This window comes from Strix aluco, chromosome 1, assembly GCF_031877795.1.
Source record: "Strix aluco isolate bStrAlu1 chromosome 1, bStrAlu1.hap1, whole genome shotgun sequence".
NCBI lineage: Eukaryota > Metazoa > Chordata > Aves > Strigiformes > Strigidae > Strix > Strix aluco.
Window position 1 is genome coordinate 109,224,405 of NC_133931.1, and position 16,855 is coordinate 109,241,259.

The following is a 16,855-nucleotide window of genomic DNA, read 5'->3' on the forward strand; positions in this document are numbered from 1 at the left end:
AATGACTGCATGGAAACTTGAGGTAAGATAATATACACAAGTTCAAATACAGCACATCACAATAATATGCTGATGGCACTTGGACAAGTTTCTATTATTATTATCTTATTTAAAAGAACTTCTAATTTCTCTTGTGTTTAGAACAATAGATCTTATGAGACTTCTCATAATGAATAGTAAAGTGCAAGTAACTGAACTTTTCAGGAACCTCATTCAGTTTTCTGAGAAAAGCAAAGATGGTGGACACACACATGGAAGATCTCAAAGCAAAATCAGTGTTGCAAAAAGTGGGTTTACAGAAAAAACAGATTACAGTGCTGACAGGGATAGCGATCCATCTAGACATGCTAAAACTTCAAAGTTAGCAGGAAGGCATGGTGACTCCAGGAATGGGGAAGAGAACAGGACAGCACATCTGGAAGAAGCTGAACCCTAATGATAGGCATTTGCTAGTGCTTGTTTTAGCCCTGTGACTTCTATGCAACTTTCTTTAATGTCAACTTTCAGTTATCCATGTCTAGTATTTTAGTGAGCACTAAGTTCCTGTCCTTGGAAGCCTCCCACCTAAGTGAGTTGGAAGCTTTCAGCATCTTATTCTTCTGAGTGATAATTTCAGTGGTGTTTCTCAAATATTGAAAGACTGGTGAGAAGGGGCTCATTGCACTGCTGGAGTGATGCAGGAGGAGGCTTGGGACTGTCCTCACGTGAATGCTGTTGCTTGCAAATTGTAAAGAGGGATCTTCTGTTGCAGTTGATTCCTCAGTTAGGATAACATCCTTAAGCCATGGAGTAAACCCGTTTACAGTTAACTATGTCAGCTATGTTCTCTGAACAAACGTACTGTATTCCATTGCTGTTCCTGCACATTACTGCTGCTGTTCACAGATCCTGTTTTCCATGTCATTCTTAATTGCATAAAACATCAGTGTTATCTTTGAAAGCATAGTTTTCATGTAAAAGAGTGATTTACTTTAATACAGTTACAGGTGAGTGCACAGGGCATCCTTGAGCATCCTTCAGCTTGTGAAAGATGTTTCAAGTGGGGATAATGCTGTTCAGGGTGTGAATATCTGTCTGCAAGGCTGCTTCTGGGATGGTTGGGCTGGGTAGTGTCACATGCTGCCCTATTTGATAACCCTATTGTATCATCAAGAACTAGTGCAAGTTCCTGTTAAAGCACTGAGCATCTCCACAATGGAAGATTACCAAGCAAAGCATATTCTGGTAATAAAACATCCAGAATAAGGGCTGAAACCTCCAGTCTGTGGGATGCAGTTAAGACAGTTAAATGTTATAAAGTTTAGTAACTTTTTATGAACTTGACTTGATTGCTGCAAATATTAATAGGATGCTAATTGAAGTTCAGTTGTTTTGTATGTATACAAATGTAAATAAAGCACTGGTTGTCAGAGACAGGTTTGTACAGTAGCAGGACTGCTGGGAGAGCACGGGCGTGCTGTAATGTGACCAGTGGGCTGTAATGGAAAGTGGAATTTTCCTCTCTGCTGGCCAGCGCTGAAAGCTCTGCTGTCTCCAGTAATTGAATGGTGGACTACAGACTGTTCATGTACCAGCATTCTTAGCTAACTGTTGATCATTCTTCGTTTATTAGGAAACTCCTCATGTGTAATTGGTCGAGTACTTAATAGATGGCTGGGAACATGAGGTTGGAAAGAGGGGACAAACCTTCAGTTTGCTGGGGATGTGTTCTTAATAAAATCTGTTTTTGTTTTCTTTTCAGACTTTGGCGTTAGCGCGTTTCTGGCCACTGGTGGTGACATTACCAGAAATAAAGTCAGGAAAACCTTTGTGGGCACACCTTGCTGGATGGCACCAGAAGTTATGGAGCAGGTGATTTGTTTTTCCTAGTGCCCTCTGAGCTGATCTGCACCTGGAATTCCCTATTGTCAGCAATGGCTGTATTTACTTCAAGCACAAATGATAATTTGGCATCCTGTAAGGCTTTCTTAAAACCGCAGGATTTTCTTCAATTTACCTGTTGCAGCCAGGCTTGTACTGGGGAATATTAAGAGTTCAGTAGATTTTTGTCCTGTTGCTTTTCTTCAGACTTCTACCTAAGGTGAGGATGAGACAGGGCAGCTGTTGCATAAAGATTAACCTGCCCCTCCCCTCTTGCATAAATGTGAGGTAAAATATCAATACTTCCACACATGGTAAATATGCACATATACAGCTTGGTTATGTGCTCTTCTGCATTTGCAAACATGAGAATTTGGGGTAGCTAATTGCAACGTGTCAGAGTGGGGAGTTACAGTAAAATAACATGCAGCTGATTTTATTCAGGTTTTTAATTTTTCTTGGCTTGTGAGTATCCAGACTGTAAATGCTGGGGAATGCTTGCCTCTCCCCCTTCTACCTCTGCTCTTTTGACTAGCTAAAAGATGTCATACTTCTTCCCCTTCCCGTTGGGTGGAGATATGTCACTTTTTATCCCTCACTAGTTCTAGACTAAACTATAGAACCTTTGTCTGCGTGACTTCTGATAAAGGCCACCTGGAAATTTTGTTTAATGTAAAATAGCCATGCCCATTTCTGAGCAAGATCCACAAACAAAATTATGCCACAGTCCTGACAGGGCATTCGCAGTAGCTGTCCATTGCACTGATGTTCAGTGCCATAAGCATTCTGAAAATTATCCCTCATCCCCTTAAAAACAGTTTGACAAAGAGGGCTGGACTTGTGGCTTGATTTGTGACAGGTGTGCTAAGCAGAAATATAACTGACTATAAATGTTTTTCCATTCTTCCTTTTTTCCTTCTAAAAATCTTTTAAACAAAAATATTTTTGGAAAACATTGTTTTATTAAAGTAAACCCACCTTGTTAATTTTCTCCTTGTTGTACACAATAAAATATTTTGAAGCTTAGGAGGAACCTGGAATAAGACCCCGTATATATGTACATGTATTTCATTATATATATATATATATAAAATGAAATGCAGCTAAACCAGTGGTAGAATGTTAATGCATTTTTTCTATATCTAAAATTTCTTGAGGGATTGAGATAATTTTGGAGTAGCTTAAGTATACTATTGTTGAAAGGCTTTTTCAATGTTTGGCCTTTTTAGTGGCTCCCCATGGTGGCATTGAGGGGCTAATGTGTTACAGCACTCTTGCAATTCCTCAGAGTACAAGTTTAACACTGTAGAGTACAAGACACACTCCCCAAGTCAGGAGTCATCTTTGCGAACTTGCTTCTGAACTGCTTCACTGTCATATACTTCTGGGTTTTTTTATGTTAATTTGAAAATAAATAAAAATAGAGTATTTGGTATTTCCAAAACCAGATCAGAGTTGTTCCTTGCTTTTCTGTCCTTTGTGTCCTGTCCTGGTGCACAGAGCACAGCAGGCTGGCCAGGACCTAACGGCGCTGCTCCAGGCTCATTGCAGTTAGGGTGGCTGCAATCTGCAGGACAACAGGGAAGAAAACATCTTAAGGATAAGGGTGCTAAAAAGGGGAAATGAAGGTTTTAGTGACAAAGCAGGGGTTCTCGATACAACAGATAGGTTTCCAATGGAGGCAGATTTTCTAGGGAGTCCAGTACTTCCATGAAGGCTGTGCACATCTATGTCGTTGCAAATATTAGATGGTAAGGCAGTATTTTGGATGCTGATGTGCAATCCTTCAATGTCCATTTATATTATCTTGCTGTCTTCCAGCAGGTGTCACTCTGAGCCGCTATATCCAACCCAGGAAAAAGGACAAAGGGGTAGCTGTAGGTTAGCCTTCAATATGTAGATATTATCGACCCAATTCCATCTGGTTTACTTCAGCATTGCTAAGTTCCTTTAGCAAGCTAATACATGATAGCCTGGCATTGTCTTTTAATGTATGTTCACTTGACAGGTTTATGGCCAAAAAAAAGTTGATGAGAAAAATAAATGTTGTTGGTATAAACGAACTGCAGGGTGGTGACTAATGTGTATTGGACAGATGTCAAGATGTACTGCTGTAGACAGCTTTGAACTTAATAGCTTTCATTTGCAACCAGGATTATATAATATAATTTAAAAAAACCCCACACTAAACAACTAAAATCCTGGCTGGGGAATGGGAGTTGTACAGTATGTAGATGGGCTGCAAGACTGACTGAAAGATAAAGCTAAGAAATATCCCAAAGTTGTTCTCAAAACCTAAAAAGAGTGTGATTGGAAAAAAAACCCCACCCTTAAGGTATATTTCTTCCTGCACTGCCATCTTTTTAAATTATACTAGATATCTGTGCTTGTTTAGTTATATGACTTGAAATCTGTTCATAATCATAGCATCCATAAACTGAGGCACTTCGAGAAATCTTTCAGACCTTTAAGGCTTAGGAAAATGATGCCTACAGAGTTGAAGAAATTAGTACAAGATATAAACCCCTGTTGCTATAATACATTGCAGTTCCACTATAGATTATATGAAAAACAGTGCAAGAGTGTTTTCTGTTGTTTGCCAGGATTCAAGATCATCTTAAAGGTAGTTTTTGGCTTCATCACAGTAAGTGCCTTACTAAAGGTTGTTAGGTTAGCTGAACACAATATCCCTACTAGCTTTGCTCTGATTCAATATTCATTTTTTTCATAGTCTAGAGAGAAGAAATACAAACCATTCTAAGCAGCCAAAATGCTTTAATTTTTGTAGCTGCTCTTGAAGTTAGTACACAATGTCTCTCCCCTGTAGCAGAGGAAGCAAGTGCCAAAATATTACCTAATGATAATGAGGAAGTAACCACTTTGGCATATGAAATATTTTTTCCTGTGCATGAGGGGAAGTAAATGCTATAAATTTTCCTGAGCAATTCTGTATTTAATGTCAAGTGCAGAAGCTACTATTAATTAGTGGAGGGAAATATTAGTCTGCAGACAGGAATGAGGGGCTTTTTACTGAGCTGGTATGTACTGAAGTTTCAGGATCGAGCATGTTTGCAGTCACATTGATTAAGCGGTTGACTAAAAGTGTAGTGAGGCATATGTCCCAAGGGGATAACAGTCCATCTATTAACGATGAGTTTCGTTGTACTGTTTAATGACTCTCTGTGTCTTTGTGTAGCAGTTGTAGCCTGGGTTAACCCAGTGCCTCTTCATGTTCTACACATGGAGAGGTTTATGGCAGAGCAGTCTTAGTTGCACAGTCCACACTAATTTTTATCAGACCATGACTTCTAAAACACCTCCTCAAAGGTATAAGGAGCTGGGGGGAGAGGAGGGAGAAAGTGTTATTTCTATCTCTTTAACACTACAGTGCTGGTCTTTCCAAATTTGAGGGGAAAGGAAGGAAAGGGTGAAAGGCTGTGTAATAGGCTAAAGAAAGGGATTGTAATGTAGGATAGCAAGAGGCACGTGCTAACATCCTCTAATGTTTTTCAGGTCAGAGGATACGATTTCAAGGCAGACATCTGGAGCTTTGGGATCACTGCTATTGAGCTGGCTACAGGGGCAGCTCCTTACCATAAATATCCGCCAATGAAGGTGAGCAGGTCTTCAGATACTTGTGCAAGATAAAGGATCAGTGTGTTCTGTGGGTGTTTCCAAAAATTTGGTCAGCATACTTTGTTGAAGGGTTTGTCCTCTCAACCTGCTCCTGTGGATCACGATGTTCTTGGGTTTATCTGAAGTCAGCTTTTAAAAATACGCTACTTAATCAGCATTGTCTGAAACGGCACAGTTCTTATTTAGATCCTGAGTCTCGCCGGAGTCACCATTCTTAAGGAAAGTGCTGTGCATTTTAATCCTGAAGCTTCTGAAGGCAGCAGATGTATTTAGGGCTATAAATAATAATTCAGAACATGTTATCTGGCATCCAGTGACACTGGGATAGCGAGCCATTCTTTCTCACACACTGATAATCCTTCTTGTTACCTCTCAGAAATCCTGTTACCAGTTATCCAAAAGAATGTCTTACTTTGTTTAACACCAATACAGTCTTGTCAGTCACCGAACCAGTGGAAAGTACCACATCGGTATAAAATTATGTGTTATCAGCAACATTAATATTTTATTGATGTTGAGGTAGAGGAAGTGTTCTTGTTTAAACACTGACACTTCAAAAATCTTATTTAAATGTCTCGAACTTTTGATCGCCTTATAGTTTGGCTATAGTTTGGCTAACTTTCTCTATTTCCTGACTCTTGAAGCGGGAGCTACTTCCAATGTGCTACTCTTTCAGGGAATCTACATCATAAAGTTAACAGAATTGACCCTCTCAGCTGAGCTCTACTGAGCTTTGAGATCATTTTCCTTAGCTCTGTTGTGAGATCTGATGGGCCCCTGTCTCAGTCATGAAAATTTGAGCCCCTTTGGCCCACCCTCTTGAAGGCTGCTCTGCTTCTACTCCTGGGATGCATTCTCCCTCAGATCAAACAGGAGGGGGTGGAGAGCCCTTTCAGTAACCCCATAGCTTATGGTTAGACTAATCACCTGGCATATGAGGCCTATGGGTACCAAGTCCCTCAATTTTAGGCATGCCATGGGGCAAGCTTTCCTTTTCTGAGTCTTAACTGTTACAGTGCTATGCAAGTTGGGTGTCACCTCTTTAGGACCTGGGTGCATCCCCTCCCATCCCACAGTTACAGTAGCATTTGGGAATGCAGTAGGTCCTAACTCATTAGAACAGGCACATCCATGTATTGCTTTAAATGCCAGGACTTTGCACTTGTTTAACTTTGTAGAACAGAATTAATTTTAAGATTTGTGTCATCTCTGTGCAGGAACTGGTGAGTAGCTGAGTGGTTTAGAAATGCCATACCAGTGACTGTGGCAGGCAGTGAGGAGTTCAGGGAAATGTTTCTGCTTTAGCTGTTGCTGTTTTCATTGATACTTCCTTCTGTGCTGTGATTATTGGTAGCATTTTGGTGTAGCTTCTGCAAGCTGTACTTCTGTTTATTGTAGTTGAATGCACGGCTTGTAGTTTTGAATACAAAGATTGCCTATTTAGTATCGTGTGTTGTCATATGGTAGATAGAATTGAGTCTCCCAATTCTATTAGGTATGGATGTCAGTTGTGCAACCTGCAAGAGTACTTCTGTGTTTTATTTATTGAATGTAATTGTATTTCACCGCAGATTAATTTTGTTACACAGCATAATGACCCATGCATTAAGTGATCCTCCAAGGAAAGGGGAAAAAAGCAGGGAATTCTGCCAGGGACTGTATTTCAGCTAGATTGATGGGTTCTTGCTGCCCTGAGCAATGTAGTTGTTGAAAGCTATTTAAATGTGCTATGTGCTCCTTCCTTTTCTAAAAATAGATATTCATCTGTATGTAGGTGACAAGTGAAAATGGAAATGAGTAATTTTCTTCCTTTCCTTCAGAATATCTGAGTGATGTGAAAGAAATAATCAGTTTGGCTTGTTGGGTGCTTGTGTGAGAAACGTCTTCACCTGCTGTTGCATTGGTACATGGAAGTGAACCTTTGTATTTTCTTCTGCTTTTACATTACTTTGATTTGTAACTGAGAAATACCTGCAGGGAGATCTAAACAGAGCCTTTGAATCAAATGCCTTGCACAACTGTTCATCTCAAATGAGGAAGGCTAGTAGAAGTTCTGCTATACTTACACTTTTAATCACACCAAACAGAACTGAAAGCACATCCCAACCTTGTGTTTGGCCTGCAGACTGCACTGTGGGCCAGGAGTTGTGATGGAAAACAGTAGCATAAATTATTGGGTATAAATTAGCCTGGCTTCCCAAGGAAAGGAGGTGGAGGTAACTCTCTCTAGATCCTTTTGTATGAGTCTCGAACCTCTTGTCTGACAGTCAGAATTTGAAAATAATTGTTTCTATGAAGTTAGTGGATGTGGGAAGCAGAGGGAAGAGGAGAGACTCTGTAATTGCCTTGAGGAAAAGTTAGGTGAGTGTTTGCTGTCTCGTGAATGTGAGGAGACAGTCTAAATTGTAAGAAACTTCACTCTGAGCCCAGGCTACCCTCAGAGAGCCATTGTAATGAAACAGTCCTCGTTGGCTCAGATGCTTGATGAAAATGCTTGTCTAAAATAGTGTTCCCAAGATCTGTCTTTAACAAAGGCCAAGAAAAATCTCATTGCCAATAGACATAATTCTTTCAGGTTTTAATGCTGACACTACAAAACGATCCCCCATCTTTGGAAACTGGTGTGCAAGATAAGGAGATGCTGAAGAAGTATGGGAAATCATTTAGGAAGATGATTTCATCGTGCCTACAAAAAGACCCTGAAAAAAGGTAAGAACAGGTAACGCCAAAATAGATTTAAAAAAAAATGCCTAAACAAACCCACAAAACTCATTGTATTCCATATTTTTTAAAGCTGGTACGCTCTCTGCTCCTCTAGACTTTCAGTCACAATCTTGCCGTGTGACAGCAAATTCTCTTGGCTGTCCTTATTTTTAAGGATAGATGTCTGGCATCATGCCTGGCCAGGGCCCACGTCTTCCATTTGGGTTAATGAGAGGGCATCCCAGTCCACTGTGTGGGTAGTGCCATTCTCCCCCTTGCCACCTCCAGCAGGTGACTGCAGTTCATGTTTTGTTCCCAGTCAAAACTGCTCTGTGTTTATAGATCAGTAATTACATATTAGGCAATGCATGTTTACTTGTGAAGCTTCATAAATAAACTTTTTAAAATTTGCCAGTGCAAAGAAGGCTTTCAGTGTAGTTTTGACTTGCTTAATTATAACTAATATTTGGTTTGAGGGGGAAAACCAGGAAAAACACTGGCAAATTTTACCAACATGTTTTCATCAGTACAGATTACTTAAGTGACCTGATGACACTTTCAGTCTTCCTTGTAACAGTAGCTTGACTACTCAGACATGGTAGAAATATTACCAAGGGAGTGGTGCATATGTTGGGGTTCCCAGGATAGCACTGTATCGTTATGTTACTGCATCGTTCAAAGCTGCACAAGGGTCTGGTTGCCTACGACACTTTTTATAACTCATAACCTGTCACCTAGGATCATTCAGATGTATTTCTGTGGAGGACAGTCATAGTGTTTGCCAGTCTGTGATGCTGTTTAAAGGAGTGTGGATCCTGCATTAAAAGCAGTGTTCCTTAAAATGCAAAGGTAAAGAAACAAGCATTCCCACAGATCAGTTTTTATACCTCTTAGTTTTCCTTTTTTCCTCAGTAAGCTAACTAATTCTGGAAAGGAAAAAGTCCCTTTATAAAATAATAATAATGAAGACACTTTTTAGTTCCCTCTTGTGACAGATCCAGGAGCAAAGGCTTCTCATGCATCGTGAGATGGGATCTCTCTCTTCTAACAAGCTTTACACTTGAAGTGCTTAATGAATCCAGTGGAGCGCTTGATAAATGCTGATAGCAAGGGTCTTTTCCCAGCATGATGTTTTTTCTCCCTTTTAAAGCATATCTTATCCCTGCAGGTTAGAATGTGTGCTGATCAGAATTAAACATAATCACTTTGAATCGTGGCATGCCCCTTCTTTCTTCTCAAGCACCACTAACAGCCACTGTCATCATCCTGACGATGGGAGCAGGAGGTCTGCCCATAAAGAGCAACTAGCAGAATCAGATACACTTACGCATATTGTATGGGTTCTCAAAGAGGAGAATTTAGTGCAATTGCTTTTTAATTATTTTTGGGGCTCCCTTGCTATAAGGTGGATGATTTTTGTTAGAGTAGTCTGAGGTGTAGTAAACCCTGTGATGAATGGCCTTTGCAAGTCACTAATTAAACTCTGTTACTATTTAAGCACCGTTTGCAGTGTTGGAAATGCTGTAAGCTGTTACTTTCTCATGTAGGCCTGAGCCTTTAGAAAACTTCTAAACTAAGTAATGTCTCTTACTTTCCAGTATTTATCCTAAAATCTAACTTAAGGGGGAAAATAGTTTGTACTTGTTCCTTTTCTATTAGACAAAGGTTGATCATCCCACCTGTGTTTAATAGAACTAATTAGACACATATAATCAAGTATCTCTGAAATAACTCTGTTACTTGCACATGGTGAGTACTGCACTCCTGCTGTAGGTGATCTTTCGTTTCAATTTTGAGCAAATTGTTTCTGTGTTCCTATCAGACTGGTGCTAAGAGACTCAAGCTCAGCATTGAAATGGGAGCAACTTCTCCCCTACATCCTCAGGTTATTCACTGCTTTTGAACAGAATAGGCTTTGATCAGAATACACTGAGTGTTTAAAAGTCTGCTGGTGTAAAATTTACTTGGAATACATTGACTGATTTTTAGGGGAATTGTGCAGGAGAAGCCGATGCCCTTATGAGATGCCACGTTACAACAAACTGCAACAACCTGGAAGACCGTTGTGTTGAAAGGAAGCATTTGTAATTGTCTTTTCTACATCTGTTTTTATTGACAGACCAACAGCAGCAGAACTCTTAAGACACAAATTTTTCACGAAAGCAAAGGTAAGGAAATACTTCCTAAACTGATCTGTGTAGAGCCTGTGGAGAGGACTGTTCAGAAGTATGATAGGTATGGTGACAGCTTTATTGGCATGAATGTGGGCTGTTACACTTAGGGCCAGCATAGCTGAGTGAGTTGAATGGGTCATTGTGAATGAACAGAATGAAGCCCCTCTTCTGTACCTCCTTATGTATGCTGTTATTAAGAGAAATTACCTAGAAATTCTCGAGCATTTAAATGTCTTTCAGTGGCTTTTGGGGTTTTTTCTTCTCTTGTAATGGTGCCATTTTGGCTGCCTGTCCAACTATAAAAGTCTCCGTGGCAGTACATGTAACTTATATTTTAGTAAACTGTATAATCAGTCTGTATGCAAAGCAGTGAATGAGGCCTACTGTGTGGAGGGGTATCTAAACCTATTTCACCCTGTGTTGCTTTAGGGAAAGTGAAGATCCCATGATACAAAATAGTGGGAAACTCCCATTTCTGGCCTTGAAGTGAACTACCAGTGAGCATTTATGTAATTACTGCCTGGAGATTAGTACATATGCAGTGTGCAAGGTCTTACTGAGGGAGAGAGACAGAAATAATACAAGGGAGAATTTATATTTCCGTGGGAACGAGGAAATGTTTTCTGTTTGTTTACTTTTACTGTGGCATGTTTGTGATTAAAATACATGGGTTTTATAGCAGAACACAGATTAAACTGTCAAAAAGATACTTGATACCTGGGATAGCACAGCAGCATCACCAATTAATCAAAGTAATTTTCAGCTCCCAGATTAAGATGCTTAAATGGAAGTGGCCACATCTAGGTATCTGTACAGGAGCTGGATGTTCTATTAAAGTTGACAGAAATTTAACAAGTGCAACCAAGGAAGTCTAGCGAGTGATCCAGTTTATGAAATGTAGGAGTTTGCTTTAGGGCAAGTTTAATTGATGTCTGGGCTCTTGACAGTATTAACTAGGTTTTCATTGTCCATGATGAGATATTAGGCAACTGAATAGTCTGCATCTGTATACTGGATACACACTTGATGTCCAAAGTGACAAGATGGTTTACACATTGCTGACCTTTCTCCATTTGGTTATGCGAGTTCTGATTCGTGTTATACTTCATTGTGTGTAAAATCTCCTTCATGCTTTCATTAAGCTGCTGCAGAGTAACATATTAGCATATGTGGTGATAGAAAATTAACATTATTGTAAATGAGACGATACTTAAACCGGCATTTGAAGTGAAAATGTATGCTGGTTAACACTCAGTGTTAAATTACTTTCATACATCAGCCACTGCCAAACTGACAGCTGTAACTTGAGGACAGAAGAGTCCAACTTCTGTATGTCGATATTGAACCATATATTTAAATACAGTCTATGTTATGTAAAAGTATGTTTTGAGAATGCTGAGAGCCACTTCTCAGGAAGTGACAGTGTGTGTCTTGAGGCTCTCCATCCTGCGTGCAAGAAACCATCACGGGGGAGTTCTGGGAGCACTTCATGGGCAGAGACGGCAGGGCTATCCAACCTCACCTGTGTGGTGTCAAATACACAGGCAGATCCCAGTGCTAATACCAGGGTGCTTGCCTGGCCTGCTTCTCCTGCAGCCAGCAGGTTGGCTCTGCAGGCTGGAAAATTGTATGCTCAGGAGCCCACATGTTAGCCAGTCCAGAGTATCTTGCTTGAAGAGGAAATTTAATACAGTAAAGCATCACAGCAGTTTCCCAATATTTAATCTGTTGTGATCACTGCATTTACTTCCTCTCTAAACATCATATGTGCTGTACGTTTTTTCAGCTACTTTAAATTCTGCTGCCCCAGTTCATTGATTCTTGTTACTCCAGCATGAAGGGGTTCCTGCATCCCAGCTTGTCTGACATCTGAGGTTTGCCTTTGGCAATTGGACAGGCATAAATTTAGGAGTAAGATAAAGCAAAGGGGCTAGATCCGGGTGGTGTAGTCTCTGCGAATGGAAGAATGCCAAATGTTTCAGCAGGGTATCAGGTGCTGCAGTATAATAAGTACGTTTCCCAGTAAATCAGACAGAATAGTATACAACTCTTCGATTGTTAATTCCATATCACTTTGCATAGGGAAAGTGCCACTGCTAACCGAAAAGGTATTTACGCTGAAACGTCATATACTGTAGTCCAAAAGAAGAAAGTGGTTAATATCTTTGGGGAAATGGGAGTGACACATGTAGAACACTTTCTGCTAGAAATAGCTTAACCGTTTCTTTATCAGAGACACAGAAGAAATCAAAGGGCATTTTCAGCAATGCAAGTGTTTGGTATTTTTTTTCTTTTGCAGAATAAAGAATTTTTGCAAGAGAAGATGTTGCAGAGAGCACCAACAATCACTGAAAGATCCAAGAAGGTACTGAAGACCTCCTGGGCCCTTGCTGTTACAGTCATACCAGTGTTTTATGCTTGTGTTCACGTTTTGAATGATGATTGCTGTAGTACAGCATTTTCTAGATACAGAGCTAGACATTTCAATAAAATACTCAAGCACCCTGACAGGTGATGGAACCTGAAGATGCTCTTGTGTTTCTCCTAAAAGATCAAGTGTAGAAACTGCTTGACATATCGGTTCTCTGTCTTTGTGCTGAGCAGGTCCGGAGAGTCCCAGGTTCCAGTGGACGTCTTCATAAGACTGAAGATGGTGGCTGGGAATGGAGTGATGATGAACTAGATGAAGAAAGTGAGGAAGGCAGAGCAGCAATTTCACAGCTCAGGGTGGGTCCTCAACCTCCAATAGCTCTACTGTCTCTGTTTTGTTTTCTAACTGTGGTATGTCTAAATATCCCTGGGAAGCATGTGGCCTTGTTTTAAGTGTGATACACAGTAAGTTATAATTCCTTCCCTTGAGTTTGTAGCTGAACCAGAGAAAGCAGACTGAAGGTTGAAGAAATTGTATTGATCTTTTCTGTCATCATTCCGGGGCACAGCTAACCTCATTAAGGAATGTTGGGCGTAATTGGGAACATGAATTCAGATGGTCTGCTCCCAGCTCAGCATACAAATTCACTTGAGCTAGGATAATATCTCTTTGTTTTTAAGGATGCTGACTGTTTGAAATACTTTCTTCTGGAAGTGTCAGGAGACGTTTTGTCCTACTGCCCTCTCCAGGATGGAGCTGAAATCAGTAGGGCCTGTGCTTTTAGCTGATATCTGAAACTCACAGGGCATAGTTCTATCCCCTCAATTACACTGAAATCCATTAGTCCTAGTAGAAAATTTTATGGCATCCCTGAAGTTACAAGCAGTGATTGGTCTAGCGCTTGAAAAAACAATACGTCCCCTTCTCCCAACATATACACAGAAAACCCCAAACCCAGACTAACCTCCAGAAATGCAGAGGAGTAATGCATAATGATCAACTAAAAGATTACAAAAATTTCCAGATTGTCTTCCCCCAGTAGCCAGCAGTGTGGATTTTGACTATAATGGCTTGCCCGTTCGCTTCTCACAACAGCGAGTAGCTTGAAGCAGACTATGCGTTTTAATCATTCTGTAATTGAGCTAGTGAGACAGTGAAGGATTTTGAGAGGAAGCTTTTCAATATGAAAGAGGAAAAAAAAGTGGTATTTGGTTGAAGCATTTATCCCTTTACAACTTCTCTCATTTCTTTTTCATTGGTCTTCCTTCCACTGGTGTTCTGTATAGACACTTAAATATTAAATGCAAGATTTTGCACCTTTTTAGCATCCTTTGAAATGCTTGGGTTTTCAAAGGTCACTATTGATATAGTAATTCCATACTTTGTGGCAACAACTATTCTGACTTTTTAAAGAGCTTACTATATCCAGCTTCGTATTACATGGTCAGGGAGGATCTCTTGGTACCAGGTGGCCACTACTGAAATTCTTGATGCTTTATGAGCTGAAATCTTACAAATTCCTTTTGTAGGTTAAAATATAATTAAATTTTAGGAGGCAATATTGTAAAAGACCCTAACTATTTCAGAGATTACTTAGAACTTGTTCTATCTTGTCTCTAAGCTCAGTGTGCTATGACTTAACACTGTTTACTGTGTTTTAAACAGTACGTACTTGTTTCATTCCTCTTATGCAGAAAAAAAGCAGATTGACACACGTGTTTGCAATCTCCTTTTCAAGCCAGTTTTTCTTTTTTTCTTGGAGTTTTGGCATATTTCCTTGTACTGCTGTCTGTTCTGATCGCTCTAATTTGGGCTTTGCTTGACCTTTGCTTCTAGGTCTCCTGTTGAAGAAACCTTTAGGATGGGTGTTGGAGCAGTCGATCTCAATTCAGTTACCTAAATGTAGATGTATATTGCCATTTTGGAGGCACCCTGTGTAGATATAACACAGAACTTTAGGAGACCTGTACCTTTCTGGGGGTCAGGAAGGGCACCGTGGCATCTTAGACCTCATTACACATCTGTCTAGGTACTTGAATCCTGCCCTGGGTGTCTTTCCTCTACACCACTTCTGAGTCATTTTCTTCTACCTGAAGATGAAAGGATAGGAATGCCTGTGAATCTCTTGCATTTGATCCCTTTTCAAGCAGTCTTAAGACTTGTATCCAAACTGCCAGTGTTTAGCACAAATACAGTGGTGGTGTTAAGGTCTACTGTTTATCCTGTGGTTTTGGCCATATTTCGCGCACAGGGTGTAAATTCCACCTGTCTGTAATCCCTCTGCAATTTCAACTAAGTTATAGGATAGAATAACTTATGTTAACTAGGTGTCACTTTTTTTCTGTCCATTGCTGTGGCAGTGGAGTAGATGACCTTTAAAGGTCCTTTCCAACCCAAACCATTCTGTGATTCTCTGATTCCATCTGTACATGCATTTTACTGCTGTCAGCCTTAAAGTAAAAGGATGCCTTGCAGATTGACTTAATTTGCTAAAATAGTTAAGTGTTAACCTTCATAAAAGCATCTACATAAATGAAAAATGTTTGTATTTTTTGCTTGTCTCCACTTTACAGAAAAAACAGAATGAATTTGATATGTACAAATGTGTATTTTACAAGTCTCTTGCTAAGACTGCACCTGAAAGCAGACAAACAGAGCCAGAAATATCTGCTCAATTCATTTAATAAAGTGACTTGCTGACTCAATGTTACCTTTTGGCTATAAAGACTTACTGAACTTCTTTCCTCTCTGCATCTCTGCATTTAAACCCTTGAATTCAAATTAAAGCAATTGTGCTATGTGGGCTCTCAAATCATTCATCTTCCATTAATAAATCTGTGCAGTGGCACACCATGTGGTCACATCTTACTGGTTACTCACATCATCTCTGATTACACAAGCAAAAATAAGTTAGAATATATTTCAACACATCCTCAGAATCATCCTATGTGTACCTTAATTAGGTAAATGTCTTTTAAAGTTTGTCCTGTTTCCGTTTGTTCATGTTTTTCCTTAGTTTACTTCTGTTTGTTGCTTATCTGGGTTAGTTGTTAGCTGTGGGGCAGGGCCAGTGTTTCCATACTTGTATGTACAGTGTCTAGCACACTGTGATCTTTCAGACAAGCTCCTTTTGAGTTATTCCTTGAGGCTTACGGGTATTCTTGGATATGAGCTTTGTCCCTGAAAGAACAGCGCTGCAGCTGTGGCCAGCAGATGTGGAGCATGGCTGTTTATCTCTGGGAACAATGCCACGTTCTTCATCTTGCCTGGTAACTGTCAAGCATATTGAGATGATGCTCAGCATATTGAGATGGATTTCAGGCTTTACCTTTCCAGCTGCATGACTTTCTTCCTGGCACTGTCTGCGCATAGTCATCGTGAAGGAACTGTTCCTTCTCCTCCTGTCCAGAGGGCTTTTTGCAACTTGCTGTTCTGAGAATAAGAGCTTTTACTTTCTCTCGTGAGAGGCCTCTGGGTCATATGTTAGAAGCTGCTCTGATCTGCATTGGTTAAGTTAGTGGCATTGGATAGTGCATAAACTGGCTCAAGTTAAGATAGTGGCATGATGAGACTTAGGTTCTTCTGTCAAACTTGTGCTGTCTTAATCAGAACCTGTCTTTTAGACCATTGTATGGAGAAGGAACATCTATTTTATTAGTCCTAGCATGGACCAAGCCGTCCTGCCAGTGTATCTCCATGCACATGGTAACTGGACCTTTTAGAAGTCAAAGCTGCAGGCTCTCTTAGTTGCAGGGCTTTCTGGGAGTACTTGACAATTCCTTCCTGCTCATGTGAAATAGCTAATGCATGTTATCTTTGTTTTACTGATAAGCAAAGATTGGTTGCATTGCTTTGACTGCACTTTCGCCTCCCCACTGATCTCTTTGTTTCACTGCTGGACTTGTGTACAGCTGTCAGGTTTCTGCATTCTGTCATGGAGAGCATAGCATAATGCAGAGTCCAAAGGCAAGGAGAGCAGGTGAGAGATTTCCTTCTATAAAGCAGCACAAATAAGGCTGATTTTCCCTCCCTGCCCCTCCACTTTATATGATTTAAGCAAGTTGGTTTGCAAACTGGTTCCCTAAGTATATGGAGGGGATTTGTTTCCTAG

At 40.2% G+C, this 16,855-nt stretch overlaps 1 protein-coding gene across 2 annotated transcripts in view; it reads left to right on the forward strand.

Annotated features, from left to right (window-relative positions):
• The window catches only part of OXSR1 (oxidative stress responsive kinase 1), a 92,301-nt gene that overhangs the window by 64,592 nt on the left and 10,854 nt on the right, over positions 1-16,855 (forward strand). For both annotated transcript variants that reach the window (XM_074830840.1, XM_074830848.1), the window contains exons 6-11: positions 1,742-1,851; positions 5,374-5,475; positions 8,072-8,205; positions 10,319-10,367; positions 12,673-12,738; positions 12,978-13,100. In XM_074830840.1, coding sequence (XP_074686941.1) covers positions 1,742-1,851; positions 5,374-5,475; positions 8,072-8,205; positions 10,319-10,367; positions 12,673-12,738; positions 12,978-13,100 — 584 coding nt within the window. The remainder of the gene's footprint in view (positions 1-1,741; positions 1,852-5,373; positions 5,476-8,071; positions 8,206-10,318; positions 10,368-12,672; positions 12,739-12,977; positions 13,101-16,855) is intronic.